This window comes from Saccopteryx leptura, chromosome 1, assembly GCF_036850995.1.
Source record: "Saccopteryx leptura isolate mSacLep1 chromosome 1, mSacLep1_pri_phased_curated, whole genome shotgun sequence".
Classification (NCBI taxonomy): Eukaryota; Metazoa; Chordata; class Mammalia; order Chiroptera; family Emballonuridae; genus Saccopteryx; species Saccopteryx leptura.
Genome location: NC_089503.1, coordinates 268507767 through 268535430, shown reverse-complemented (window position 1 = coordinate 268535430; position 27664 = coordinate 268507767). Strand labels below are relative to the sequence as shown.

General features: G+C 50.8%; 3 protein-coding genes across 7 annotated transcripts; 1 reads left to right on the top strand and 2 right to left on the bottom strand.

Annotated features, from left to right (window-relative positions):
- Positions 1–1444: 1444 nt before the first annotated feature.
- NDUFA7 (NADH:ubiquinone oxidoreductase subunit A7) lies at positions 1445–7720 on the bottom strand. Its single transcript, XM_066352338.1, has 4 exons — positions 7618–7720; positions 7162–7211; positions 4090–4239; positions 1445–1655 (listed from the first exon to the last, which is right to left on the bottom strand). Exons 1-4 carry the CDS (start codon positions 7666–7668, stop codon positions 1565–1567), a joined length of 342 nt encoding a protein of 113 aa, XP_066208435.1. The 5' UTR covers positions 7669–7720; the 3' UTR covers positions 1445–1564.
- Positions 7721–7797: 77 nt separating this feature from the next.
- RPS28 (ribosomal protein S28) lies at positions 7798–8928 on the top strand. Its single transcript, XM_066352348.1, has 4 exons — positions 7798–7869; positions 7964–8011; positions 8499–8632; positions 8858–8928. The coding sequence occupies exons 1-3, from the start codon at positions 7831–7833 to the stop codon at positions 8619–8621; spliced, it is 210 nt and encodes a 69-aa protein (XP_066208445.1). The 5' UTR covers positions 7798–7830; the 3' UTR covers positions 8622–8632; positions 8858–8928.
- A 354-nt stretch (positions 8929–9282) lies between these two features.
- On the bottom strand, positions 9283–21084 carry KANK3 (KN motif and ankyrin repeat domains 3). 5 transcript variants are annotated; one of them, XM_066352313.1, is made up of 11 exons: positions 21050–21084; positions 17663–17722; positions 15116–16372; positions 14937–15036; positions 14542–14733; positions 14357–14444; positions 13736–13952; positions 10637–10776; positions 10357–10557; positions 10186–10284; positions 9283–9615 (listed from the first exon to the last, which is right to left on the bottom strand). In XM_066352313.1, the coding sequence occupies exons 2-11, from the start codon at positions 17694–17696 to the stop codon at positions 9493–9495; spliced, it is 2451 nt and encodes an 816-aa protein (XP_066208410.1). In that variant the 5' UTR covers positions 17697–17722; positions 21050–21084; the 3' UTR covers positions 9283–9492. The 5 variants fall into 5 exon arrangements, with proteins under 5 accessions (XP_066208410.1, XP_066208403.1, XP_066208405.1 ...); XM_066352306.1 differs by lacking the exon at positions 21050–21084 and adding an exon at positions 20052–20118; XM_066352308.1 differs by lacking the exon at positions 21050–21084 and adding an exon at positions 20052–20118 and having other exon boundaries at positions 14357–14441.
- Positions 21085–27664: the final 6580 nt, after the last annotated feature.

Here is a 27664-nt window from a genome sequence, read left to right as displayed (position 1 = left end):
GGACATAAAACTATTCTGAAACATTCAATGGCACATCTTACCATGGGTCTTCTGAAGCCCTCCAGGGTTGGCCTCCTTGTGGCTTCCACACACCCTGCTCAGCCTTTCCCTCCTTCCTAATCTTCCTGAATCTGATTCATCATTTGCCCCAACCAGAACCCCACCTCTTCCAGGAAGTCTTCCCAGAGACTTCAGCATGTGGGGCTCCCTCCCTCTGATGAGCTTTGTGCATTTGAGATGCCCACTCTGAGACACTTATAGCTCCTGCCTGGGATTATGAGCCTTTCCTGCCTTGCTCTCCACTTCCACTCTCCTGGCACACAGCTTATCTTAACCTCCTGAGGGGCTATGCAGTTCTTACATGGAGCAGCCATGACACTGCACCACTTGAGGTGACTGTGTGGCTCCCCATTGCTCCTGCATCCAGAATGGGGTCACTTCTTTTTGGCTTTCCCTCTCCTACTCATTCCTTCTCCACAGGAGCCAGCCCCTCTCCTCTCCTTGGCTGACTCTGCCTCACCACATCCATCCCCCAAGGCCCCAAGCAGAAAGGTTTCGGGCTTAGGGAGGCCTTTCATCTGCCACAGATGAGCCTTCCCTGGGAGCCACCTTGCTGTCCTCTGCTTGCCCTGCTGAACTGCAGGGTGGTCAGTCAGCCAGGGCCCACAGTGGGAGGGCACTGGCCAATGTCCACATGAGCAATGGCTGGAGAAGCTCCTGAGAGTTAAGTGAGCAGTGTGTGTTCAGCCCTGTTGTCTTTCACAGTCTGAGCCTCCCAAACCCCCAGCAGTCCTGGGACCAAGCCCACCACTCTCAGGAATAGAGCTAGAGCATTGGGGAAGGGACAGGGACATCTCTGGGCCTCCTGCACCATGTCATACATCTCTGTGACACATGTCACTCTGGAGCCCAAGAACCACTATCCTTCTCCATTCCTGGAGTGCTGATAGAGTTAAAAGATTTAACACCAACTTCATCCCAAAATCCAAGTAAACCCACTGTTGCTTTAAAATTAAAAATGGAAGTGATAGCCCTGGCCGGTTGGCTCAGCGGTAGAGCGTCGGCCTAGCGTGCGGAGGACCCGGGTTCGATTCCCGGCCAGGGCACACAGGAGAAGCGCCCATTTGCTTCTCCACCCCTCCGCCGCGCTTTCCTCTCTGTCTCTCTCTTCCCCTCCCGCAGCCAAGGCTCCATTGGAGCAAAGATGGCCCGGGCGCTGGGGATGGCTCTGTGGCCTCTGCCTCAGGCGCTAGAGTGGCTCTGGTCGCAACATGGCGACGCCCAGGATGGGCAGAGCATCGCCCCCTGGTGGGCAGAGCCTCGCCCCTGGTGGGCGTGCCAGGTGGATCCCGGTCGGGCGCATGCGGGAGTCTGTCTGACAGTCTCTACCTGTTTCCAGCTTCAGAAAAATGAAAAAAAAAAAAAAAAAGAAGAAAAATGGAAGTGATATTGGAGAGCACAATCTATTTGTAATAAGTTAGGTCACATTCTCCCAGGTGCGAATCCAAGAAGGGGAGCACTCGAGTAGACCTGAGGGCACACAGCCAGGTGGCCCAAAACAGTGTCACAGATAAGGCTGGTCCTGGGACAGCTCCCACCTCTGTATGGGAAGAGCTGGTGTCACCGCCTTCTTCTCAGTGGCCGCCACAGCCGAGCTGGAAAAGGAATGAAATCTTACCATTTGCAACAACATGGATGGATCTAGAGGTATAATGCTCAGTGAAACAAGTCAGAGAAAGACGAGTACCATATAATCTCAATTATATGTGGAATCTTAAAAAAACAACAATAAGCTCACAGATACAGAGAACAAATTAGTGGTTGCCAGGAGTACAGTGTGGTGGGTGGGCAAAGGGGATTAAAAGGTACAAACCTCTATATATCAAATAAGTAAGTCCTGGGGATATAATGTACAGCATGGTAACTATAGTTAATAATACTGTATCATGGCTCTGCTCTTTGGCTCAGTGGCTAGAGCGTCAGCCCTGGTGTATGGATGTCCTGTGTTCAATTCCTAGTCAGGACACACAGAAGCAACCATTTGCTTCTCTCCCTCTCCCTCTCCTGTAGCCAGTGGCTCAATTGATTTGAGCTCCGGGTGCTGAGGATGGCTTAGTCTGTCCCGGCGCATCAGCCTTGGTGCTAAAAATAGCTCAGTACTCAAGCACTGGTCCCAAACAGGGTTGCCAGGTGGATCCCAGTTGGGGCGGATGCAGGAGACTGTCTCACTACCTCCCCACCTCTCACCTTTGAGTAGTACAAACATTCATGTATGTCCTCATGCCTCCTGATCATCCAGAGTATGATTGATTTATTTTAAAAATGTGTAAGGCAACATTAAAAAAAGGTAAATGTATGTTCTTCTTGTTTCCATAAATTGGTTATCAAACAAACATGATTTTAAGTTAGTAAAACTGGAACTAATTTCTTTTTCTTTCTTTTTTTTTTTTTTGTATTTTTTCCAAAGTTAGAAGTGGGGAGGCAGTCACACAGACTCCTACATGCGCCCAACCAAGATCCACCCGGCATGCCCGCTCTGCCCATCTGAGGTGTTGCTCCATTGCAGCCGGAGCCATTCTAGCACCTGAGGTAGAGGCCACGGAGCTGTCCTCAGCTCCCAGGCCAACTTTGCTCCAATGGAGCTTTGGCTGCAGGAGGGGAAGAGAGAGATAGAGAGGAAGGAGAGGGGGAGGGGTGGAGAAGCAGATGGGTGCTCCTCCTGTGTGTGACCAGGAATCAAACCTGGGACTTCCGAATGCTGTGCCAATGCTCTACCGCTGAGCCAACCGGCCAGGGCCTAATTTCATTTTTTGGAAAAAAAAACCTCACTCCCTGGGGTCAGCAATTATGAAAAAAAATCATTACTCAAAGGGTTAAAAGAAATACTGTATTGTGTAGCTGAAAGTTGCTAACAAAGTAGATGTCAAAAGTTCCCATTATAAAAAAATGTTTAACTATGTGATGAACATCTATACACTTATTGTGATCATTTCGTTATACAGACATCAAATCATCATGTTGCACACCTGAAACTAATATAAAATTTTATGTCAAATAGACCTCAATTATTTTTTTTTGTGGCACAGAGAGTCAGAGAGAGGGACAGATAGGGACAGACAGGAAGGGAGAGAGATGAGAAAAATCAATTCTTCGTTGCAGTTCCTTAGTTGTTCATTGATTGATTTCTCATATGTGCCTTGACTGGGATGCTACAGCAGACTGAGTGACCCTTGCTCCAGCCAGCGAGCTTGGGCTCAAGCTGGTGAGCCTTGCCCAAACCAGATGAGCCCACGCTCAATTGGTGACCTCAGGGTCTCAAACCTGGGTCCTCCACATCACAGTCCAATGCTCTACCCATTGCGCCACCGCCTGGTCAGGCAGACCTCAATTTTTTAAAAAAAGAATACAAAGCTATAATATAAGAAAATTACGAAACAATGCCTGGGTTTCTCCCAGGGCCTTTGAAGGGACCCTGGAACTTCATCTGATTTATAGGACACCCATACCCGGCTAAAGCCCTAACCCCTACACAGGGCTAGGTAGAGATTGAAATGAGTTTGCAGATGAAAAGCCCTTGAAGCGGCCCTGGCCGGTTGGCTCAGTGGTAGAGCGTTGGCCTGGCGTGCGGGGGACCCGGGTTCGATTCCCAGCCAGGGCACATAGGAGAAGCGCCCATTTGCTTCTCCACCCCCACCCCCTCCTTCCTCTCTGTCTCTCTCTTCCCCTCCCACAGCCAAGGCTCCATTGGAGCAAAGATGGCCCGGGCGCTGGGGATGGCTCCTTGGCCTCTGCCCCAGGCGCTGGAGTGGCTCTGGTCGTGGCAGAGCGACGCCCCGGAGGGGCAGAGCATCGCCCCCTGGTGGGCAGAGCTTCACCCCTGGTGGGCGTGCCGGGTGGATCCCGGTCGGGCGCATGCGGGAGTCTGTCTGACTGTCTCTCCCCGTTTCCAGCTTCAGAAAAATACAAAAAAAAAAAAAAAAAAAAGCCCCGGAAGCAGTTCCCAACACAGCTGGTGCTCAATAAATTTGACTTTGAAAAGCAGAAGCAAGAGAAAAGGCTGGTGGCAGGCAGGGTGTGTAATGTCCTCACCTTTCTGATGGCCTGCCCGATACCAGCGCCTTCTGTGAGGACATGACAATTGAGGGTGGCGTGGCTTCTCGGCGGCCATCACGAGTGCAATAGTAATTGTTGGAGAGCTTGTGGCTGGGGCCCACAGGAAGCCTGGGAGGAGGCTGAGTTCTGAGGAAAAAGGACATCTACATTAAAGCAAAGGCTTAAGTGCTATTACTAAGTGCCTGGCTGGGGAGGGCTGGTCACCTCAGTCATTGGGACAGGTTGCAGGCCAGGGGTATCCCTTGGAACAGTCATGAGGGGACATGTCTAAAGAAGGTCCAGAGCCTAGAAGCTGGCAGAAGCCCAGGCTTTGGATGTGAAAGTGCCAAAAGGTGAGGCCTAGGTTTGCCCCACTGCAGATCTCTCACCTTCCCCAAATGTGGGTATGGATGGACAACCTTTTATGAAACCCAAAAAGGGCAGACCCAGACAACATCTGGGCCTGTTCTCAGCCCACTGAGCCAGGGCCTAACAGCTGGCCTCTCTTCCACTTGCAGATGCTCAGGAAATGAAGAAGCCGGGTTGTGAGACTATGCCTACCCCCTATCCAGTAGTGAGTCAGTAAACAGTTGGACAAAAATATCTAAACATAGCTCATTCCAAGCAGCTTCCTCCCCAAAAATCCGACTACAGAAGTCCTGGGTTTCCTGCTACCTCAGGAACTCCTGGAGAACCCTGCTGGGATCAAGGCTTATTATTCAAAGAGCACCTTGTACCCCAAACCTCTCAGGATTCTGCATTTCCTACCACTTCAAGGTGGCTGCAACTAGAGGGGAGCTATGAACAGAGCTCTGTCCTGGCTTGGGTTAAACTCTGGGTTGAATTTAGAAAGAAGCTAGAAGCCTGAAAAGGAAACCGTAACCTCAAAACAAGGAGATTCCCTGGAAAACATGGCAGAAAAGACAATAAAATCTTTAAAAGATTGGGTTTCGGCCCTGGCCGGTTGGCTCAGCGGTAGAGCGTCGGCCTGGCGTGCGGGGGACCCAGGTTTGATTCCCGGCCAGGGCACATAGGAGAAGCGCCCATTTGCTTCTCCACCCCCCCCTCCTTCCTCTCTGTCTCTCTCTTCCCCTCCTGCAGCCAAGGCTCCATTGGAGCAAAGATGGCCCGGGCGCTGGGGATGGCTCCTTGGCCTCTGCCCCAGGCGCTGGAGTGGCTCTGGTCGCGGCAGAGCGACGCCCGGGAGGAGCAGAGCATCGCCCCCTGGTGGGCAGAGCTTCGCCCCTGGTGGGCGTGCCGGGTGGATCCCGGTCGGGCGCATGCGGGAGTCTGTCTGACTGTCTCTCCCCGTTTCCAGCTTCGGAAAAATACAAAAAAAATAAAAAATAAAAATAAAAATAAAAAATAAAAAAAAAAGATTGGGTTTCCATTCAACCATGTTTTTAAACAAATTTTTGTCTGATAATCATTTTGCCAGGATTTACATTTTTCTTAAAACAAGTGATAGCCATTGTTTATATATGGTTGTTGTTTTTTTTAAATACAGACAAAAATAAAGAACCAGTGCCAAACAGAAAGGTCCAGAACAATCACTAGGGAAGCACCATTATCCTAAACTGAAAATTTTACAAAACTGTCAACTGGCCCAAAACCTGGATGCAAAAGCAATTTAAAACATTTTATATCAGGAATTAGTCACACCATGTATGCATTCACATAAATTTGGTCAGTTTAATGCTATTTTTGTTCCTTTCCTGCCAACCCTCCAAGGCTGCCTTACCTTTGCCTGCCATTGACTTCATGCATACTGCTATCCCCCCTTCCTTACTGTGTTTCAACCACACTGGCCTCCTTCCTACTTCTGGCTCTGCCAGGCCTCACAGCTTTGGTGCTTACTGTTCACTCTGCCCAAAATGATTTTTTTTTAGTAATTATCCTTTGGCTTCTAATTCAGGTGAATCAGATGTCAATTCCTGAAGCCCTAGCCAGGTAGCTCATTGGATAAAGCGTCCACCTGGAGCAACAAGGTCAGGGGTTCAGGCCCTGGCCGGTTTACTCAGTGGTAGAGCACCAGCCAGACGTGTGAATGTCCTGGGTTTGATTCTGGTCAGGGCACACAGGAGAAGGGCCCATCTGCTTCAACCCTCCCCCTCTCATTTCTGTCTCTCTCTCTCCATCCCTACTGCAGCCATGGCTTGATTAGAGCGAGTTGTTCCCAGTGCTAAGTATGGTTCCATGGCCTCTGCCTCAGGTGCTAGTAAGAGCTCGGTTGCTCACAGAGCATCACCCCTGGTGGGCTGGCCAGGTGGATCCTATCTTGGCACATGCCGGAGTAAGTCTCTGCCTCCCTTCCTCTCATTTAATTTTAAAAAAAGGTCATGGGGTTTCATCCTGGCTCAGGGCAGATAGAGAAGGAATCATAGTGCAGAACTAAATGCAACTAAGTAGAACAAGGAGTTGATCCTTCTATCAATGGGGAAAAAAAATTTTAATGTCAATCCCTGAAGACTTTTCCTGCCCACAGGATCTGAGGTAACTGGCCTCCTCATTCTTTTGTCTTTGTATCATTCCAGAACAACGATTTTTACTTGCTGTGTTTATTTTCATACTATGTTTCTGTCTCCCTAGGATATGAAGGAATGGAACCTTTTCTTACTTGCACTGGTATCCCCAAGGCTGAAGACATGGCCAAGGCTTGTAAATATCAAGTATGTTTGGACATGAATTTGGAATCAAGACACTTCCGGGTTCAAGTCCCAGCGGTCACTTTCTAGCTTCCAAGTGGCTTTATGCAAATGATTTAGTCTCTCCACGCCTCAAATATTTTTCATTTGGAGTTTGGGGATAACACTAACTGGCAAGTCCACACTGAGCACTGCAAATCATATGAGGATTCCCGATCAGAATTCACGCCCTATGTGGCTGTGACCAACAGCAGAAGTCTACCGCGAAGTCCAGCCAGATTAAAGGCAAACTTGCTTTGCCAGCCTGCCAAGAAGCCGGCGGCAGGATTTTGGCTTTAGGGGTCTAAAGGAACACGAGTTTTGTATTTGGTGGAAGGAGGACAGAACAGGACAAGGGTTTGAGCAGCGAGTGGGGCCTGCTCACCGCTTGGCGATCTCCTGGTAACGCAGTTGCAGCTTCGCCTGCAAGTCTTGCTGTGGGAGGAGGAAAGGAAGGTCAGCCAGCAGGGTACCCAGGAGAGAAGAGAAAAGAGACAGGTATAGATAAATGAAGGGAAGACGAGAGATAGGTAGTTGGAGACAGGGATATGGGCGTGTGAAGAGGAAAGGCGGGGGCCAGGGCCACTAGATCCAAGGCATACAAGGTCAAGAACTGGGCAGATGCGAGGTCTGATGCCAGGTCTCCGGTCAAAAGCTGGGGTGCAGGGACTGAAAAAATCAAGAGTTGGGGTTTCCCGGCTAAGCGAGGGGATCCTTGCCCAAAGGGATCTCGGCACTAAGGCCCTCAGACCCAGAGTGTAACAGGGAGTGAAGGAGCAGCCCCCGGGCCAAGGAGCTCGCAGCACCCCCCCCCCAGCGCGGCCCCTCCTGCCCCGCGCACCCCAGAGGCCCAGTTCCGTAGCTTCTGGATGAACCGGGTAGCGGACGCCATCTTCCGTCTGCGCTGAAGGGCGCCGGCAACGTCGCTACCCCGAGGCCTGCTGGGAAGTGCATGTATGGTCTCGCGAGAGCAAAGGGGGGGCGGAGCCAGGACGTCGTATAAAAGTTCCCCCCCAAAGCACGTGACTTCTTTCGCCCTGCTGCCACCGCCATCATGGATACTAGTCGTGTGCAACCTATAAAGCTGGCCAGGGTGAGAGGGGGCCCAGTCTTGAGGGCCGGAATTAGGGAGGAGGTGGTAGGGAGAACCGGACGGGCCAGTTCTGACCCCAGCTTTTTTCCTCCAGGTCACCAAGGTGCTTGGCAGGACCGGTTCACAGGGACAATGCACACAGGTGAGTGGGTTGGGGGGGGGGGGGATGCCCCGGCGTCTGAACTGTGCCACTTGGAATCTGAGAACCAATGTCCCTTTTATCCCAGGGTTCCCGGAGGTTCCGAATCCTTGCCAAAGCCCTACCAGCCGGGCCTGATCTGCGATGAACCCCTTTTTCTTGGTTCGGGTGGTCCCAACGATCACTTTGTGGCTCCACGCCCTGTCGAGAACGCTCCCGTCCCTAATGGGCCTAGAGCTGCAGTCTTTCCCCGTGGTGGCTGCTTCTGGCGCTCGAGAGCTTTGTTCGTCATGTCTCCGTCCTTTTCGGCTTTTCTCCCTGTCCAGTTCTACCTGCTAGCGAGCCTCAGTTCCCTTTTTAAGTATCCCTGGGCCGGCCCCTTCGTGCCCTCTAAATCCAGATTTGCTAGTCAATCAGCGACGCCTATCTGTGCCTGGCCTACACTCCTTTTCTTCACCACCACCACCCCCCATTTTGCTGGGCTCCGTAGGTGCGAGTGGAATTCATGGACGATACGAGCCGCTCCATCATCCGCAACGTGAAAGGCCCTGTGCGCGAGGGCGACGTGCTCACCCTATTGGAGTCAGAGCGAGAGGCTCGGAGGCTGCGCTGAATTTGTGTCTGGTGAGTGCGTTGCTGGAGTGGGGGAACTGAGAGCCTGCCTGCCTCTGTTTGAGACTCTTGGTTGGTGGTAGGGAGGCTTTGCTAAACCCATGGACGAGGAACCCTTGGAGGGGGTGGAGGGTTGGGGGGGTGTAGAAATTGGCTGCTAAAATTGGCAAGGTGGAGGAGGGAGTTTGCTAGTTGCTGGGAGGCCTGTCATCATCTCTTGCATGTGTTTGTTTACAGGGTCCTGGATGCGGGTGAACCCCTCGGCCTATGGGCATGATGTTCAACTGTTAATAAAATGTTTATATAAATTCGGGGGGGTTGTTTGTTTTTGAGAGAGAGACAGGAATGGAGAGAGATGAGAAGCATCAATTCTTTCTTGGCATTTTAGTTCATTGATAGCTTTCTCATGTACCATGATGGGGGGGGGGGTGGATGCAGCTGAGCCAGGGTCCTTGGGCTTAAGGCCAGCGACCTTGGGGTTCTGAACCTGGGTTCTCTGCAGCCCAGGTTGATGCTCTATCTACTGCGCCACTGCCTGCTAAATTCAGGTTCTTGTCTGGGGTCACTAGGCCTATAAAACCTTCCTTTGGGGTACGCAGGTAGTCACTGACCCTTTTTTGCATTCTGGAAACCTAGGGTGATGTGTTCTTCCCCAACAAGCTTTTTTTTTTTGAGAAATGGGAAATGTATGTCTGTATGTGCTCCTAAAACATGATACAAGTTCAGCTAGCAATATTTTATTAGGGAATAAGATAGACCAGGGTTTGGCAACTGAACAGCAGACCCTGGTCCCTGCTTTGCCCCAGAGGTTAAGGTGGGGAAGGGAAAGATATCTTCACCTCCCCACGACCATGTCCAATGTGTGATGCCACTCACTGACACTGGGGGTCATCTTCCTTGTCATTGCTGCTGCTTTGACCCAGCATACCCAGGGAAGAATCAGAGGAAGACTGATGAGAAGAGGGGGAGGTCTTGTTCCTCTCCATTGTGGTCATCTGAGGAAGAACTCTACCCTTCAGTGGAGCCAGGCTGCCTGGGTTTGAATCCCACTGTTGCCCCCATCTGACCTGGAAAAAGTGCTTCACCTATATGCCTCTTTTCCCATATCTCTATAAGAAAGTGCAGGATGGGCAGGCTGATTGAGTTTAATTATACAAATCTGAGAACAGCCTGGCACTTGCCTTTTGAGTATAAGTCTCTCTTTGAGACAAACTGAGTGTTTGCCCTCCCTGCATGCTGTTAGCAAATTCATCCCGTTTCCAGTTCCAGCCTTTATTAGCAGGGGTCTGTATCCTCTTCCCCCACCAGGCCTAATTCATAATTCCTTGGCTGTGAGCCTCCTTGGGAGCAGTAACAGTTCACTGACAAGCTCTAACAGCCCTCTGATCGTAGGTCATTTTCCCTCTGTAAGCCTCAGACTCATGACCTGTAAAGTGGAGGAGTGTCCCAGCCACCCGAGAACTTCAGACCCCAGTTCCCCACTCCACTACTCCCCTGGAAGAGCAAGAAGGAAGACCTTCCTAGAGCACACTTGGTGGACTCCAGAGATGTGCAGCTGTACTCACCGGGAGACCAGGCTGGCCCGAGCTCAGGTGAGCATGCAGCAGAGCGGCCACCTCATCCTGCTCAGCCTCCAGGGCCATGGCCAAGGCACTGGTACCCTCCTGAAGGATAATGGGAATAGTTATGTTCCTGAACCAAGGCATAGGTACCCTACCAGCCCCACAGAAGCTCACATTATCCAGGAGGGCAGGGTCACAGGCAGGCTGGGCTAGCAACAACTGAACAGTTTCCAGGCGCCCGTACTCGCTGGCACACATCAGGGCTGTGGCCCCATCTGCATCTTGAATGTTGACATCTGCCCCACATGCCAGCAGGGCTGCCACCATGTCTTGTTGACCATGAGTGATAGCCAGCATGAGGGCTGTCTGTCCTGTCTGAAGGATGAGGAAGACAGGATTGGCTCCTGAAGTGGAAGTGACCTCTGGGCTTGGAGCCAGGGAAGGTATCACGCACCTGGCTGGCCTTGGCATTGACATTGCCCATGCAGAAGAGTCTCTGAACCACAGCCATGTCCTCATGCCCCACAGAGGTGAGTGCAGCCAACATGAGGGCTGAGTAGCCCGCTCGATTCTGGCAGTCTACGTTGCAGACCCCTGGGAGAAAGGAGAATCAATCAACTGAGAGGAGCCCACATCCCTAGCCCGACCTGTGTCAGGTACATCTGTGTAACCTGGTCACCCTTGCCTACAGGGCTCTTCCACCAAGAGCCACGTGGCTCCTCCCTTCAGTGCTATGCTCAAATCTTGCCTCACTGAAGCCCTCTCCACTCCCTACATCAAACTGGTTTAGGGACTTGGTTTTATTTGCTGCTATGTCCCCCTAGAACCCTGGTCAGCAAACTGCAGCTCTCAAGCCACATGTGGCACTTTGGCCCCTTGAGCATGGCTCTTACACAAAATACCATGTGCGGGTGCTACCTCAATAAGGAATGTACCTACCTATATAAGTTTCAAATTTTTGGCTCTCAAAAGAAATTTCAATTGCCATACTATTGATATTTGGCTCTATTGACTAATGAGTTTGCTGACCACTGCCTTAGAACAATGCCTGGCACATAGTAGGTGCTCAATAAGGGATTTTCATAACTACTACTCACCAAGCCACCTGGATTGTTTCCCCCAGAGAAGTGTGCCAACTGGTCTACCTTGATCTAAATACCCTCCATTCCATACAGCAGCCAGAAGCAGATCAAAAGAAATTTGGCCCAATCTATTTAAAACTTTCCTGTCTTCCCCATTGCTCCTGGAATACAGGCCGTGATTCACCATGGCCTCTGAGGCTTGGCAATGTTAACTGCTGTTCCTCTGGAATCCTCCCCCACCCCAAGCCTGTGTTACATACTGAATATGTCCCCAAGATTTATGTTGAATTCCAAACCCCTAGTACTTTAAATATGACCTTATTTGGAAATATGGTATTTGCAGTAGTCAAGATGAGGTCACTATGGTAGTCCCTAATCCTGTATGACTGGTGTCCAGGGGAATGAGGTGGGGGCAATGGATAATGGTCCCATAACACTGGGAACTGTTGGAGTTGGGGAATGGGAAACAGCAAGCTGAGATATCGAGGAGAAGGTTGAGAAGAGGGCTACTGGGGAATGAGGTTATGGAGGAGGTATGGTTATCGATGACATCAGGGTTTTAAGGTGACCTTCCAAGTATAAGGTTGGTATAGAGGTCAGGGTAAAGGGAAAAGAGCAAGTCAAGGAACTGAGAAGCCAGGAGGTTGGAGGGATGAAAGAAGAAACTTTTCCTACATCGGGTGCACTGAAGGCTCAGGGTCCTCGGGGAGGGAGGACCAGGTTACATGATGCCAAGCAGGTTTGGGCATAAGGGATATTGGTGATAACAGAACCAAAAGACCCAAAGCAAGATCTGAAGAATTGGTTGAATGGGATTCAATAGAGGAAGTAAAAGGGTCCAAGGAGCCTTGGGCCTTTTGTGAGTGACTGTCAAGCCTGTCTTGCCATCTGCCACAGCCACAGTACCCTTTAAGTCAGGGGATGCTCAGGAAATAACTCAAATTCATGCATCTTCCCCTTCCAAGTCCCTGCTCCCTGGCCAGCCCAAAGCAGCTGTACCCTTCCCTGGTCAGCAGGATCTGCAGGGATGGGTGGGATCTGTGGGGTGGAGGAGACAAGGACCCTGCCTCACCTGCAGTGAGACAGGCCTCCCAAAGGCAGGCCCCAGAGATTACTGGACCTGAAGGATGGGCTCTTGGTGGCCAGTCTGTCTACTGTCCATTGTCCTCTCTGCTGTGAGTCCCATGGGGAAAGCGGTTGTATGTAGATGACTGACCCCAGCACTGTACCTAGTAGGATCTCATTACATGTATGTAGGCTCTGCAACACCTGGGGCCATGTATCTGCTCCAGAGGCAGGAGATGAGCTAGTAAGGGGCAGGTGATAGAAATATGTGAAATGTGGCCCTGGCCGGTTGGCTCAGTGGTAGAGCGTCAGCCTGGTATGTGGATGTCCTGAGATTGATTCCCAGTCAGGGCACACATAAGCAACCATCTGCTTCTCCACCCTTTCCCCTCCCCTCTTCTGCAGCCATGGCTTGAATGGTTCCAGTGAGTTGGCCTGAGGCACTGAGGATGACCCCATGGATCCTCCACCTCAGGCACTGAAAATAGCTCAGTTGCAAGATAGGCAGAGCATCCCTAGTAGGGGGCTTGCTGGATGGATCTCTGTCTCCCTGCCTCCCCTCCTCTCACTTAAAAAAAAACAAACTAAAACAAAGAAATGTGTGAAATGGAACCCTAGCTGTATAGCTTAGTTTGTTAGTGTAAACCAGACAGGCCAAGGTTGCAGGTTTGATCCCTGGTCAGGGCACATATAAGAAATTAACCAATAAATGCATAAAAAAGTGGAACAATAAATTGATGTTTCTCTAAAATCCAATAGAATTTCTTTAAAATGTGTGAAATGGAACTAGTGGAGGAGAAGACACAATCCCAGCCCAAGAGGGTACAACCCTGACCAGTGAGGACCTTCCCTCAAGACTGGAGAGGCGGATGGCTGGATATGGGCGGGCTTTAAGGAAAGGAGTGGTGGCCGCTGGCAGGCGTCCCCCAAACTACGGCCCGCGGGCCGCAATTTGGCCCCCTAAGGCCATTTACCCAGCTCCCACCGCACTTCCAGAAGGGGCACCTCTCTCATTGGTGGTCAGTGAGAGGAGCACTGTATGTGGGAGCCCTCCAATGGTCTGAGGGACAGTGAACTGGCCCCCTGTGTAAAAAGTTTGGGGACCCCTGCATGTCTGACACTATACATGTTAGCTGAGGAAGCTAAAGCCTGTGAGATTAAATTCCCCTAAATTTAGGTCGACATAATCCAAAAGCCTGGATTTCCCACCCCCAGGAAAATGAAGTCAAGGCAGAGCTCAAAGTCAATATATGATGGATCCTGAAACTGCCAATGAAGGGCGGGTGGTGCCATCTGCCTGGTCAGCCCTTCTCTGCATGTTTCCCACCTGGGGCCAGCCCAGGCCCTACTTTCTGTGGCATCCCCCTCATTCCCTGGTACCCTGCCCACCCGTCCTCCATGCTGACCAGTATCCAGCAGTAAGCTGGAGATGGACAGGTTCCCATGGGACACGCTGTAGTGCAAGGCTGTGTTCCCGTTGCCATCCGCCAGGTTCACCACATGCGCCAGCAGCTCCTGTCCTAGGCGCGCCACCGCGCCTAGAATCCCGGCTACCGGCTCTGCCCGCGAACCTCGCTGGCTCGATACTCGAAACCACTCCAGAGCCACTAGGCGCGCCGCGCCCTGCCGAGAAAGGGAAATGCATCAGCGATGGCAGGACTGATGTCCAGGCATTGGAGGATGGTCATTGATTGAGGAGGGATGTGGGGACCCAGAAGGGAATATCATCAATGTGGGTCCCGCTCACAGTAACAGGCATCCTATCCTCCCCTTCTGGGGAAGATTCTGTGGGAAAACGGAGTGAAGAAAGGCGGTGAGCGCTTGTCTTTGGAGTGTTCAGGAGAGGGCCTGGACTTGGAATCAGCACTGTCGTGGGGCGCGGATTCCTTTGAAGAGCCTGGGATTAGTGAAGGTCCCCGGAGCTGGGAGACGGAACTCGGGATCCTCCCCCAACCCTAGACAAAGGAGGCACTTCCCTAAGAACGTCAGAGGTCCCTGGCATGCCCACGACTCCATCTCGCACTCACGCCATCGCGAGCGACTGCACGGGGCTGGCTCAGCTGCAGCTTCAGCGCCGCGCACGCCTCCCTCAATCGCGGGCTCAGTTCGCACCTACTGAGAGGTCGGGAGAGGCTCAGGAGTGGTGGGGATGGGGGCATGGAAACTGCAAAGAGAACAACTGCCCCCACCCAGGTGTTCTGGCGCTGCTCACCTCTCTTGAGCACCCGGCTGAACCTCTGCCTCTGGTTCGGGGTCCCGGGGGACCTCGCCGCTGGGAGGGCCGGGGGTGCCCGAGTGGGATCTCTGGTCGCTGTCGTCCTCGGAGCCAGAGGAGCTGCTCCTAGAGGGCTCGTCAGCACCATCCTCGCTATCACTGTCTTCCTCACTGGATGAGCTCTCGTACCTGGGGGCAGGTTGAGAGGCGTTAGCTGAGACTCTTCTCTGGGCTCGTTTTGGAGTTCTGCGAGGTAGGAGTGACTGACCCCACTTCCCAGATTAGGAAACTGAGGTTTGCCAAGAACGTGCTGCGAGAGTGGGGTAGAGCTGGATTCAAACCCCCGTCTCTGTTCCCGCAGATGCTGCCATGGGGATGGGGAAAATGCTCACTCTCCCTTAGGGACTCCAACAAACTGCAGGCTCTTGGGTCCAGAAGTGGTTTGGGCACCAGGTGTACCATCCCTCCTCTTCATGATGGATTTGAGGATGCCTGTCAGGGATCACATAAGGGTACTGAGTTCGAGTCATAAGCCCAGCAAGCCAGGACTCCGCGAGGGGTCGGGACTCACCGGCGGGCGCCATGGCCCCGTCCCCATCTATGATTCCAGGGGGCTTCTGCGTCAGGGAAGGGGCCTCCAAGCGAGGCTCTGTCTGTGTGGCCTTCTCAGCACAACCCCACGGGGTCTGAGTGGCAGCCTCACGTGGGTGAGACCGGGCTGCTGCCTCCTCCTCCTCTGCCTCGCGGGCCTTCTCCAGCTCTCGCAGCCGGCTCCTCAGGAGTTCGCTCACCCCGCACTGGTGCTCCAGGCTGGTGCGCAGCAGCTCCAGCTCGCGCTCGGCGGCCGCAGGTAGCCCCAGCAGCGCCTCGGTCACCCACACGTCCACCTCAAGGGTCTTGGGAGCCGCCTCCACGCTGGCCTCTCGGGTCTCTGCCACTGCCTGGGCTCCCACCTCTTGGGTGCCCAACACGGCTTGGATTCCAGGCTCCCGCGTCTGGGACGTCCCGTCGGGGGTCCCCGCAGCCCCGTCAAGAGCCTGGAGTGCGCCCTCGCTGCGCCTCGGAACCCCCGCGACGGGGTCATCCACCCGGGAGCTGGCCCTGGCGTGAAGGCCGCGCTCAGAGATAGCCAGGCGTTCGGTGAGCCGCCGCAGCTGTGCAAGCTTGTATGGGAGCGCCTCGGCCTCCACGTCGGGTTCCAGCTTCCGGCGCGCAGCCAGCAGCCTTACCTTCTCTGCGCGCAGCACGCGCACCTGTTTCTGCAGCTCGGGCAGCGCGCGTGCCTGGTCCTCGAGCTCGCGCAGACGCCGCAGCGCCGCGGCCATTTGCTCACGCACTAGCTGCAGTTGCACTGGGCCTGGCGAAGCGGGAGTGGGGGTGGAGCCTAGGGCTGGGCTACTGCGACCTGAACCACGCGAGCTGCGTTCACGTTCCTGCGCCTGCGCCAGCTCCAGCCGTCGGCTCGTTTCCAGGAGCGTGTCCTCGACGTGCGGGTTGCGCACCGGCGCGCGCGGCGACAGCGGGAACCGCGACGGCGGGCCCGGGGAGAGTGCGTCGGACGCTCCCCCGTCGTCACTGTTCAGGGACTCGCTGGATGTCCAGGCCTCTGGGCTACGCGCACCTGCGAGGCCAGCCTGGGGCGCGCGGAAACGGCGTGCTGGCTGGGTTCCCGAGACGCGGCGGGCGACGGGGCCCTGCTCTAGTTCCTCCACGTATTTAAGGAAATCCAGGTCCAAGTGAAAGCCATAGGGCGTCTCCACTGCGTAGGGCGAGCTCGGGCTGCGGGCGCCTGCGATCGGGCTGGGGCACAGGCAAGGTACGCCCAGGTCTGCCGGCATGAAGGGGTGTGAGTGGTGTCAGGCCACGGTGTCCCCAGAACGACAGGACAAACGGAGCGCCCCCCACCCCACCCCACCACGACAGGCTGGCAGGGCTCCACGTGTACCAAACTCTGCACACCTGCCATTGCACGCCAGAGTCTCAAATGCCTGTCTGCACCCAGACAGTCATGCAAAGAAAGACGCGTTTATTGAGCTCCTACTATATATGCCAACCATTTTTCTAGACGCTGGGGACAGCAGCGAACAAGAAGCATCCCTGTTCTCTTGTAGGAAACAAACACAGTCATTACAAATGGTACTTAGAGCAAGAATAAGATGAAGTAGAGAATAAGTAGAGGAGGCATTACTTTGGTTGTCAGGTCAGGTTTCCTGCTAAGGGGACTTATAAGTTGAGCCCTAAGTGATAAGGAGGAACCAGCTGTGGACAGAAGGTTCTGAAAGAAAACAGCCCATGCATAAAAATAAAAATAAATAAATAAATAAATAAATAAAAGAAGCCTGACCTGTGGTGGCGCAGTGGATAAAGCATCGACCTGGAAATGCTGAGGTCGCCGGTTTGAAACCCTGGGCTAGCCTGGTCAAGGCACATATGGGAGTTGATGCTTCCAGCTCCTCCCCCCCCTTCTCTCTCTCTGTCTCTTCTCTCTCTCTCTCTCTCTCTCTCTCTCTCTCCCTCGCCTCTCTAAAATGAATAAATAAAAATAAAAATAAATTAAAAAAAAAAAAAAAGAAAACAGCCCATGCAAAGGCTCTGGGTTGGAGTGAGCAGGGTGAGTCATTGTAACAGAGTTGGAAGGTGAGGGTGTCCAGAGTAGAGTAATGGAAGAGAGGAGGGAAAGAAGTAGGAGAAGTGAGGTGTGGCCAGATAGAGAGATCTCCCCAGCCATCATGAGTAGTTGGGTTGTATTCCACACGTGAGAAGTCAACACAGGTTTTTAAACAAGGCCAAGACATTATCCAATGGTTGGTTAGAAAGGGCCCTCTGGCCTGACCTGAAGTGGCACAGTGGATAAAGTGTCAATCTGGAACACTGAGGTTGCCGGTTCAATAAACCCTAGGCTTGCCTAGTCAAGGCGCACATGGGAGTTGATGCTTCCTACTCCTCCCCCCCCCCTTTCTCTCTCTCTCTCTCTCTTCTAAAATAAATAATGTTAAAAAAAAGAAAAAGAAAGAAAGGGCCCTCTGGCCACTATGCAGAAGGAATTGCAAGGCTGTGTCCCACACTAGCACGAAGTGTGGATCTGTGCACATACACGTATCCCATTTTGTACACTCACCAGATGGATTCTGATTCAGGGCAAACTTGGCCATGTTTCCTGGAGTAGCCACCAGACACCCTGAAAAAGGATCCCAGAGGGGGTGAAAGCAGAGTTAGTCCCTGTCCTTCTGGCCGGGCCTCTGGGGTCAGCCTTGATTCTGAGTGAATAAACAGACCCAAGAGCTCCTCCAACCCCCCCCCCACACACACACACACCGCTCTTTCTTCCCTCCTCCCTCAAGAGGCCTTGAAACTTTGAAGTGAGTAAATGTGGGGACAGCCAGGTGCCAGCCAGGTGCTAGGCTTCAGCCTGCTGGGCAGGAGGAGGCAAAAGGGCATCAAAAGAGAGAGGAAAGTGATCAAGAAAATAAGAGTAGCTGGGGGTGGATGTGAGGATGGGTGTCATTCCCTGAAGAAAACCAGAAACTAATGGTCAAAGGGGTAGAATGTGAACCTTCTGAAAGAGAAGGCAAGAATTGGAAGCTTGCCTGACCTATGGTGGTGCAGTGGCTATAGAATCGACTTGGAATGCTGAGGTTGCTGGTTCGAAACCTGGGGTTTGCCTGGTCAAGGCACATATGAGAAGCAACTATGAGTTAATGCTTCCCACTCCCCTCCCCACACACACCTTTCTCTCTCCTCTCTCTAAAATCAATAAAATAAGCATTTTTAGAGAGAGAGAGCAAGCCTGACCTGTGATGGGACAATGGATAAAGTGTCGACCTGAAATGCTGAGGTCGCCAGTTCGAAACCCCTTGCTTGCCTGGCCAAGGAACATATGGGAGTTGATGCTTCCTGCTCCTCCCTCCTTCTCTCTCTCTCTCTCTCTCTCTCTCTCTCTCTCTCTCTCTGTGTCTCTTTCCCCTCTCTAAAATGAATAAATAAAAATAATATAAAAATTTTAAAAAGTATTTTAAAAAATAAATAAAAATAAAAAGAGAGAAAGATGGGGCTTTGAAGCCCTCACATGAAAAAGCTTTAGGGGAGCACAAGCTGCCTGTAAGTATCAAGTGCCTACTATATGCCCTGCTTGATTTGATTTTTTTTTTCGCATTTTTCTGAAGCTGGAAACAGGGAGAGTATCAAGTGCCTACTATATGCCCTGCTTGATTTTTTTTTTTTCTTCGCATTTTTCTGAAGCTGGAAACAGGGAGAGACAGTCAGACAGACTCCCGCATGCGCCCGACCGGGATCCACCCGGCACGCCCACCATGGGGCAACGCTCTGCCCACCAGGGGGCGAAGCTCTGCCCCTGGGCGTCGCCATGTTGCGACCAGAACCACTCTAGCGCCTGGGGCAGAGGCCACAGAGCCATCCCCAGCGCCCAGGCCATCTTTGCTCCAATGGAGCCTTGGCTGCGGGAGGGGAAGAGAGGGACAGAGAGGAAGGCGCGGCGGAGGGGTGGAGAAGCAAATGGGCGCTTCTCCTATGTGCCCTGGCCGGGAATCGAACCCGGGTCCTCCGCACGCTAGGCAGACGCTCTACCGCTGAGCCAACCGGCCAGGGCTTGTGCCCTGCTTGATTAAATGTAACCCCAAGCAATCCTTCAAGGCAGATATTATTCACATTTTCCAGATGAGGAGACTGAGGCCCAAAGCAATTAGGTTGATTGCCTGTGGGAAACCCCCAGATTGGGCTCTGCTCGTCTTCTGGTGACCTTTGCCTACCAGACCCAATCTGTACTCTCCCTAATCTACTGCTCATCTGTGCTAAACTAACCACCTTTCCACTTCCCACCTTTGTCCAGCCTGGGTCCTTGACCTTTTCTACCCATTCAAGGCCAGGCAGGGGCCCTTCTAGTCCTGAAGCAGCTGTTTCCTGTACCCTTACACCAGCTGCAAGGGGCAGGCCAATGGGGCAGCTGCTCATCACAGAAGACATCCAGTGCCTCTCAGGACTTGTTTTTAGGAAACTGGCACAGAGTGGCTGAGCCATGGAACAGGCCTGGGTGGGGGATTAGAAGTCTAGGCCTATCTCACACACAGCTCACTGTGTTACTCAGTTGGGGTCAGCCCCCTCCTCCGGTGACCTGGTAACATCCAAACCTGAGATGCTGGGAACTCAAAAACAAACAAACAAACAAACAAACAAAAAAAACAGCTAAGGACCATCCCCAAGACCCAAACTAGCTGCAACAGCTAGACCCAGTGGTAGGGCTGAGAAATGGGTAAATGCTCTAAGAATGATAAATAATAAAAAACAACACTTTTTCCATTTTCTATGGACCAGCTTCAATTCTAAGCAATCTGTGGGTATTAATTAACTTTTAAAAAAATCCTAGCTAAACCCTGTGAGGTAGGTTTCCTTACTGCCATTCTCCTTTCTTCCATTATACAGATGGGGAAACAGACACAGACAGATTAAGCAATCTGCCCAAGGTCACACACAAGCAAAGGCAGAATTCGAACCTGGGCAGCTTTGCCACTGTTTCTGCATTGACTACTCCATTTGATGGTCTTCTAGAAACAGCCGTCCCCTCCCCGACCTTCCCAGCCTGCACTCATGCGTGTCGCCCAGTGTGTCCCTGATGGCAGAGTGGGTTTACACCCCAGTGGCTCTGACAGCTGAAGCCTCACCAGAGTGGGCCGTGCAGCTGCCCCCCTCTCTCCTCCACTCCCTAGCCCTAGTTGTCACAGCTAGATCCGGATCCTCTGCCTGAGGCCACTTCATTAGGCTGTCAAGACGACGCTAGACGCCCCATTCCAGCCCCAGGGACTATTCGGGACTGGGAGCTGTGATCACAAAATATGAGGGGTGTGAGATGCCTTGGGCAGTGCGATTCCCAATCCTGAGGAGGGGACTTCTTCCTGGCTTGACGGTGGCACCCCCTAACTTTGGGGCAGAACTCACACCCCTGAGTTGGGGGTGAAGGCTGATGATGGTGTGTGGGGGAGCACTCAGGTCAGCACCCACCGTCCCCGCCGCCCCCCCCCCTCCCAGGACGGCCTCGCAGGGACGGAGCAGTTTCCTACAGGAAACTCCGCGAGGCGGTTCCATCCGCTGCCCATTGTCTGCCGGCCCAGTGGCCGTCCGTTCCTCCCCCAACACCGTTTCCGTATCACCTCCCCACAAACACCCAGGTCCAGCGCGAGGGGCTCGACCTGGTCCCCAAACTGTCCCGGAGGGATGAGGGTAAAGGGTATCGGAGTCGGTTGGGGAGCAAGGGAGCAAACAAGCCCCCCAGTTGGCTCTAAAAGGGCGGGAGGAGGGAGATCTCACGCATCTAGAGCTTCCCACTCTGCTCGCTGCCCACTTGCGGCTCTCAGTGTGGGAAGGGGTCCCAGGCAGAGGACATGGCGCCCACCCCGTCGCAGTACGCTGGGCCTGAAGAGGCACTTCGCCCCTTCCCGGGGCGCCCCTAACCTCCCCAAGATCCGCATCGGAGTCCCGCAAGCAGGCGATTTACCTGATGCTGCAGCTCGAGCCTCGCCAGCACCCGAGCCCGCCCCCTCGAAGTTTGAGATTGAGTTATCAATTGCTTAGTCTTAATTGACGGTCACTCCAGCCAACCAACGCCCGACACTTTCCGAACTATCCAATAGTGAGGCGGAGTGGGTTGGCGCCTCGAATGGGAGAGCGTCTGGGGGCGGGCCCTAAAGTGACGGTCCCCGACAGCAAGCAGCGCGGAGCGCGGGGGTCTAGTGCTACCCAGTGCAGGGAGCACTAAAGACCCTGGGTTTGATCCACCACATATTAGAGAGCCATGGATGGCTCTGAACAGGAGGCTCACTGTGGGGGTGTGTATGTTTGGAAGATCTTTTGGGAGTAAGTTGGAAGGACTGATGCTCAGGTCCCAGTGTCTGGATGAAGTACAAGGACCCAGAATTTTAAGCATTTTAACTTTATTTATTTATTTTGTGACAGAGAGAGTCAAAGAGAGGGACAGACAGGAAGGGAGAGAGATGAGAAGCATCAATTCTTCCTTGCAGCACCTTAGTTGTTCATTGATGGATTTCTCAAATGTGCCTTGGGGGGGGGGGCGGCTACAGCAGACCCAGTGACCCCTTTCTCAAGCCAGCGACCTTGGGTCCAAGCTGGTGAACTTTGCTCAAACCAGATGAGCCCGTGCTCAAGCTGGCAACCTCGGGGTCTCGAACCTGGGTCCTCTGCATCCCAGTCCGACGCTCCATCCACTGTACCACCGCCTGGTCAGGCCCCACTGCAGGGTCTTTGCACATGCTGTTTCATCTTCCTGAACTGTCTTTCTTGTACATGTCTCTCTCACTAATGTCAGCACTGTAAGGACAGGGAACTTATTTTGGTTGCACTGCTTTATCCAGTGCCCCTGGCACATGGTAGATGCTCAATAATTGTTTGTTGAACTAATGATTTAAAATTACATTTAGAAAGCCATGTTTGGGTAGCTCAGCTGGTTTGATTGTTGTGCCGATATGCCAAAGTTGTGGGTTCGATCCCTGGTCAGGGCACTTACAAGAATTAACCAATGAGTGCATAAGTAGGTGGAACAACAAATCAAGGTTTCTCTCTCTCTCTCAAAAAACATCACTAAATAAAATGAAGTTAATAAATTATTTCTAAAAAATTACATTTAACTTTTTTTGTATTTTTCCAAAGTTAGAAACGGGGAGGCAGTCAGACTCCCGCATGCCCCCGATCAGGATCCACCTGCATGCCCATGTGCACTTTCTCTTATTTGGAGTTACTGCTTATTTGCAGTAACCCCTTCAGTTATCCCTGAAGGATGCCTCACCAGACCCTCCAGGTCAGGGATTTGCCCCTCTTTTCTCCCATAGACTCCAGCTTCCACTGGTCATCCCCTTACCATAAACTTTAGCTTGAAAATCTGTCTCTGCCCTGTCTGGGGGCGATGCTCTGCCCATCTGGGGTGTAGCTCCCATGATGCCGGAGCCATTCTAGCACCTGAGGGGGTGGCCGTGGAGCCGTCCTCAGCGCCCGGGCCAACCTTGCTCCAATGGAGCCCTGGCTGCTGGAGGGAAAGAGAGTGATAGAGAGGAAGGAGAGGGAGAAGGATGGAGAAGCAGATGGGTGCTTCTCCTGTGTGCCCTGACCGGGAATCAAACCTGGGACCTTCACACGCCAGGCCAACACTCTACTGCTGAACCAACTGGCCAGGGCTACATGCTACATTTAACATTTTTATCCCATTTGAAATATATTATGATCTAAAGTGACTGTACAGGTTGGGGGGGGCTTGATTATTTTAACATTATTGAACACCAGTTGTGTACCTGGCACTGTGTAGGTCCATAAGGGGACACAATCCCTGCTATGCTGTACAAAGCTGAGAGGCAGAGGCAGATTTTGTTTTATCTTTTTTCCCCCAACTTTTATTTATTGGTTTGAGAGAGAGAGGAAGGGGAGGGGGAGAAAGAGAGAAAGAGAGATACAGGAACAACTATCTTTTCCTATATGTGCCTAATTGGGGATAGAACTGGAAACCTCTGCACATCAGAACAATGCTTAACCAACTGAGCTATCCAGACAGGGCAGAGACAGATTTTCAAGCTAAAGTTTATGGTAAGGGGATGACCAGTGGAAGCTGGAGTCTATGGGAGAAAAGAGGGGCAAATCCCTGGCCTGGAGGGTCCGGTGAGGCATCCTTCAGGGTAACTGAAGGGGTTACTGCAAATAAGCAGTAACTCCAAATAAGAGAAAGTGCACATGAAAAGGCAAAGAAGGAAGTTCCCTATATGGGGGACTTTGACTAGATCAAAGTGTTGGTGGGAGGGGAATTGAAAGGACAAGCAGAAAGGCATATCTGAAGCTCTCAGACTTTATCTGACCAATGGAGCCCATCCAGAGGCAAGGTATTTATTCCAGATTCCTCCATGTCGTCCCAGTGCCACTCTGAGTTAACTATTGTAGCTTTAGAACATATTTCAATATCTGCTACTCCCCCTTTTATAAAAATCCCCAGGCTATTTTCATTCTCTTGTCTTTTCTTTCTTTGTTTCTTTCTTTATTTCTTTCTTTGTTTCTTTCTCTTTCTTTCTTTCTTTCTCTCTTTCTCTCTTTCTCTCTCTCCCTCCCTCCCTCCCTTCCTTCCTTTCTTTTTTTCTTTCTTTTTTGAGAGAGAGAGAGAGAGAGAGAGAGATGGAGAGATAGACAGGGACAGACAGGAAGGGAGAGAAATCAGAAGCATCAACTCATAGCTGCAGCACCTTAGTTGTTCATTAATTGCTTTCTCATATGTGTGTTGACCAGGAGAGGGGAGCTGCAGATAAGTCCGTGACCCTTTGCTCAAGCCAGTGACCTTGTACTTCAAGCCCGTGATCACACAAATTTCAGTTAATTTAATAAAAGATTTTAGCCTCCTTTTACTAAAATTAAGATAAATTATAAAACCATTAAAATTAATGGAGATAATTTGGAGTAAATAACATATAACTTTCTTTTCTTTTTTGGAAATTGACTTGGATTCTCTTTGAGTAGAATTATAAGAGAAACGTTTCTATTCTAATCTTAAATGACAACAGAAAAATAAACAAACTGACTGCATAAGGAAAAAACAAGTATGTTTTTATATAGGAAAGTGGTAACTTAATATCTGGATAATAACACTTACATCTCAAAGGTTAGATTCTTTTTGGGAGGAAGAAAAGGACAGAAAAAAAACTCCAAGCATGTTTCTAAGACTATTGATCTTTTTTTTAAAAAAAAAAAAAGATTAATAGTTTTTTGCCTGACCAGACAGTGGCACAGTGGATAGAGTGTTCACCTGGGATGCTGAGAACCCCTGTCTGAAACCCCGAGGTCACCAGCTTGAGTGTGGGCTTATCTGGCTTGAGCGCAGGCTCACCAGCTTGAGCACGGGAGTCGCTGGCTTGAGCATGGGATCATAGACAGGACCCCATAGTTGCTGCCTTGAGCTCAAAGGTCACTGGCTTAAAGGCCAAGGTCACTGGCTTGAGCCCAAGGTTGCTGGCTTGAGCAAGGGGTCACTGGCTCAGCTGGAGTGCTCCAGTTAAGGTACATACGAGAAAGCAATCAATGGACAACTAAGGTGCCACAACAAAGAATTAATGTTTCTCATCTCTCCCTGTCTGACAGTCCCTGTCTGTCCCTCCCTCTTTCTCTCTCTCTATCTTGCTAAAAAAAAAAGGTTTAATTCTTTTGGGAGTGTTTTGACTTAAGTTTAGGGGTAATGATAACCAAAAGAGAAAAAAAAATCTTCACAAAAGTTTTAGACGTTCTAGTTGCTTGATTTCTTAGGGAAAATGTATTCTCTTCTAAGTCACTGGCATTTGCGATTTTAAAATCAGGCCTTGATAGAAAACTATCATGAAAGGTATATGTCTGTTGAATGTGCCTCAATGAGTTTGTGAGTGGCAAAACAGCATTATGATTTCAAATATTTTTTTTCCTGATTTGACAAATACTTTGTCTTTTGGAGATATAAAATCGGTGGAGTATTTCTTGAGGGACAAAATCACAAGGGCATCAAGCCCGTGACCCCTGCACTCAAGTCAGATGAGCCTGTGCTCAAGCTGGCGACCTCGGGGTTTCAAACCTGGGTCCTCAGCATCCCACTGTGCCACTGCCTGGTCAGGCTCCATTCCTCAGCATCCCAGGTCGACACTCTTTCCACTGCACCACCGCCTGGTCAGGTTCCATTGTCTTTATTTTCTTGCAGATAAACTGTATGTAGAATTCTGTGGAGTTGCCCCCATAAAAACTCCATTGGAATTTTAATTGTATTTTTATTGCAAAATAAAATGTACACACACAGAGTCAAACTCAAGAAACCACATAAAATAAATGTATAACTTACCGAGTACTGCAGGGAGGTTCCCGAACAGGGGAACAGGGTGATTTTGCCACTTGGGAGACACATGGCAACATCTGGAGACATTTTGATTGTCATGATGGAGAGGAGGAAGGGATCTAACCGACACTGCTAAACACCATAGTGCGCAGAACAGCCCCCCACAGCAAAGGATTTTCTGGACTCAACATCACTAGTGCTGAATTTGAGAAACCCAGCTAGGAAGTGAGCACAATTATAACCCCACCCTGGTCAACATGTCGCCAGCTACCTCAGAAGGCCCTCCACGTGCCCCGTCCCCATCATAGCTGCCTCCTGACTTGGCAAAGTAACCACTGTTGTGATTTTGGTAGTAATCACTGCCTTGCTTTACTGAAGAGTTTATCACCTGAATATGAATCTCTAGACATTGTATTTTATTAATTTTTTTATATTTGATTTATTGATTTTAGAGAGAGAGAAGCATCAACTCATGTTTCTCGTATGTGCCCTGACTGGGCAAGCCCTGGGTTTTGAACCAGCAACCTTACCATTCCTGGTTGATGCTCTATCCATTGCAACACCACAGGTCAGGCTAAACATTGTAGTTTTAGTCTTGCCCATTCCAAGTGAAAATGCTAAGTCTTTTTAAGAAAGAGGCAGGGAGAGAAAGACGACAGAAACATCAATCCATTCCTGTATGTGCCCTGATTGGGGATCGAACTGGCAACCTCTGTGCTTCTAGACAATGCTCCAACCAAATATCCAGCCAGGACTTAATTTTTTTATTATTTTTTTTTTTTTTTATAGAGTCAGAGAGAGGGATAGACAGGGACAGACGGACAGAAAGGGAGAGAGATGAGAAGCATCAATCATTAGTTTTTCGTTGCGTATTGCGACACCCTAGTTGTTCATTGATTGCTTTCTCATATGTGCCTTGACCGCAGGCCTTCAGCAGACGGAGTAACCCCTTGCCTGAGCCAGCGACCTTGAGTCCAAACTGGTGAGCTTTTTGCTCAAACCAGATGAGCCTGCGCTCAAGCTGGCGACCTCGGGGTCTTGAACCTGGGTCCTCAGCATCCCAGTCCAATGCTCTATCCACTGCGCCACCACCTGGTCAGGCTTAATTTTTTTTTGATTGGTTGGTTGATTTATTTTTTAAAGAGACAGAGAGAGGAAAAGAGGGAGACCGGCGGGGGGCGGATAAAGGAAGCATTCATTTAGATAGAATGCTTCCACTCAGTCATACACTCACTGTTTGCTTCCTATGTGGGCCCTGACCATATGGAACCCACAACCTTGTCATGTCAGGTGACACTCTAACTGACTGAGCTAACCGGTCAGGGCCTGTACGTTTTTCCAATGTCTGTTAATTCACAGCCTCCCTCCATCTCCTTCCTTCCCTCACAATAAATCAAATGCAGGCTATTTATCCTGAAATGTTTCCCAGTGTCAGCGATTGCACACTCATAACGCATTCCAGTCGGTGTTCTGTCCTCCCTATGCCTGGCAAGTTGGTGGTTTGTTCTAGAACTGGGGTTAGACTCGGGTTTGATTCCTTTGACACAACCACAGGTGGTGCTGTATCCTTTCACCAGGAAGCTCATATTCTTTGACTCCCTCTCTTTGCATGAAGCCAGCAGCCACTGAGGGTTGCAAACTAATGACCTTCCTCCAGCATTTCTTTCCTGTTTATTAGCTAAGATTCTTTCTTTACCAAATGCTTCTCTGACCTTCCTTCCTATATGGTTGCCCTGTGAACATTCATACAGAAAAAGCAAGAGAAGGGCTGGCTGGCTTTTTTCACTTTATATACCCATGTTCAAAATAAAGAATGATTCCCACGGTTCTCCAACATGATGAATTAGGCTTTGTTGTTGAGTTGTTATGAGCTCATGGATTGAAACACATCGTGCTTCAGTCCTGGCATTTATCTTCACTGCTGGGCCCACCTGGCTGGGGGAGCCTTTGCAGGTTGGAACTTTTAGTAGTGACTCCGGTAATCTTTGATCGGTTTTTTTTTTGCTCTCTTGTGGGATCAGATATTCCAGGTTTATCTTGAAAATATTCTGTCCCACACTTGGCATTAGACAGAAACTTCAAGAAACTCTGGTTTCTGTTAATGGGAAATACAGCAGTTTGGGTGTTAGGAATGCTCATTTGCTATTGTGTCTGGACTTTTTTAGTGAGCAGAGCTAAGTAGGGGAGATATATACATATATATTATATTACATAATTTATTATTATGACATATACCATGATGATATTTATATATATAGATGCATTTTATATAAT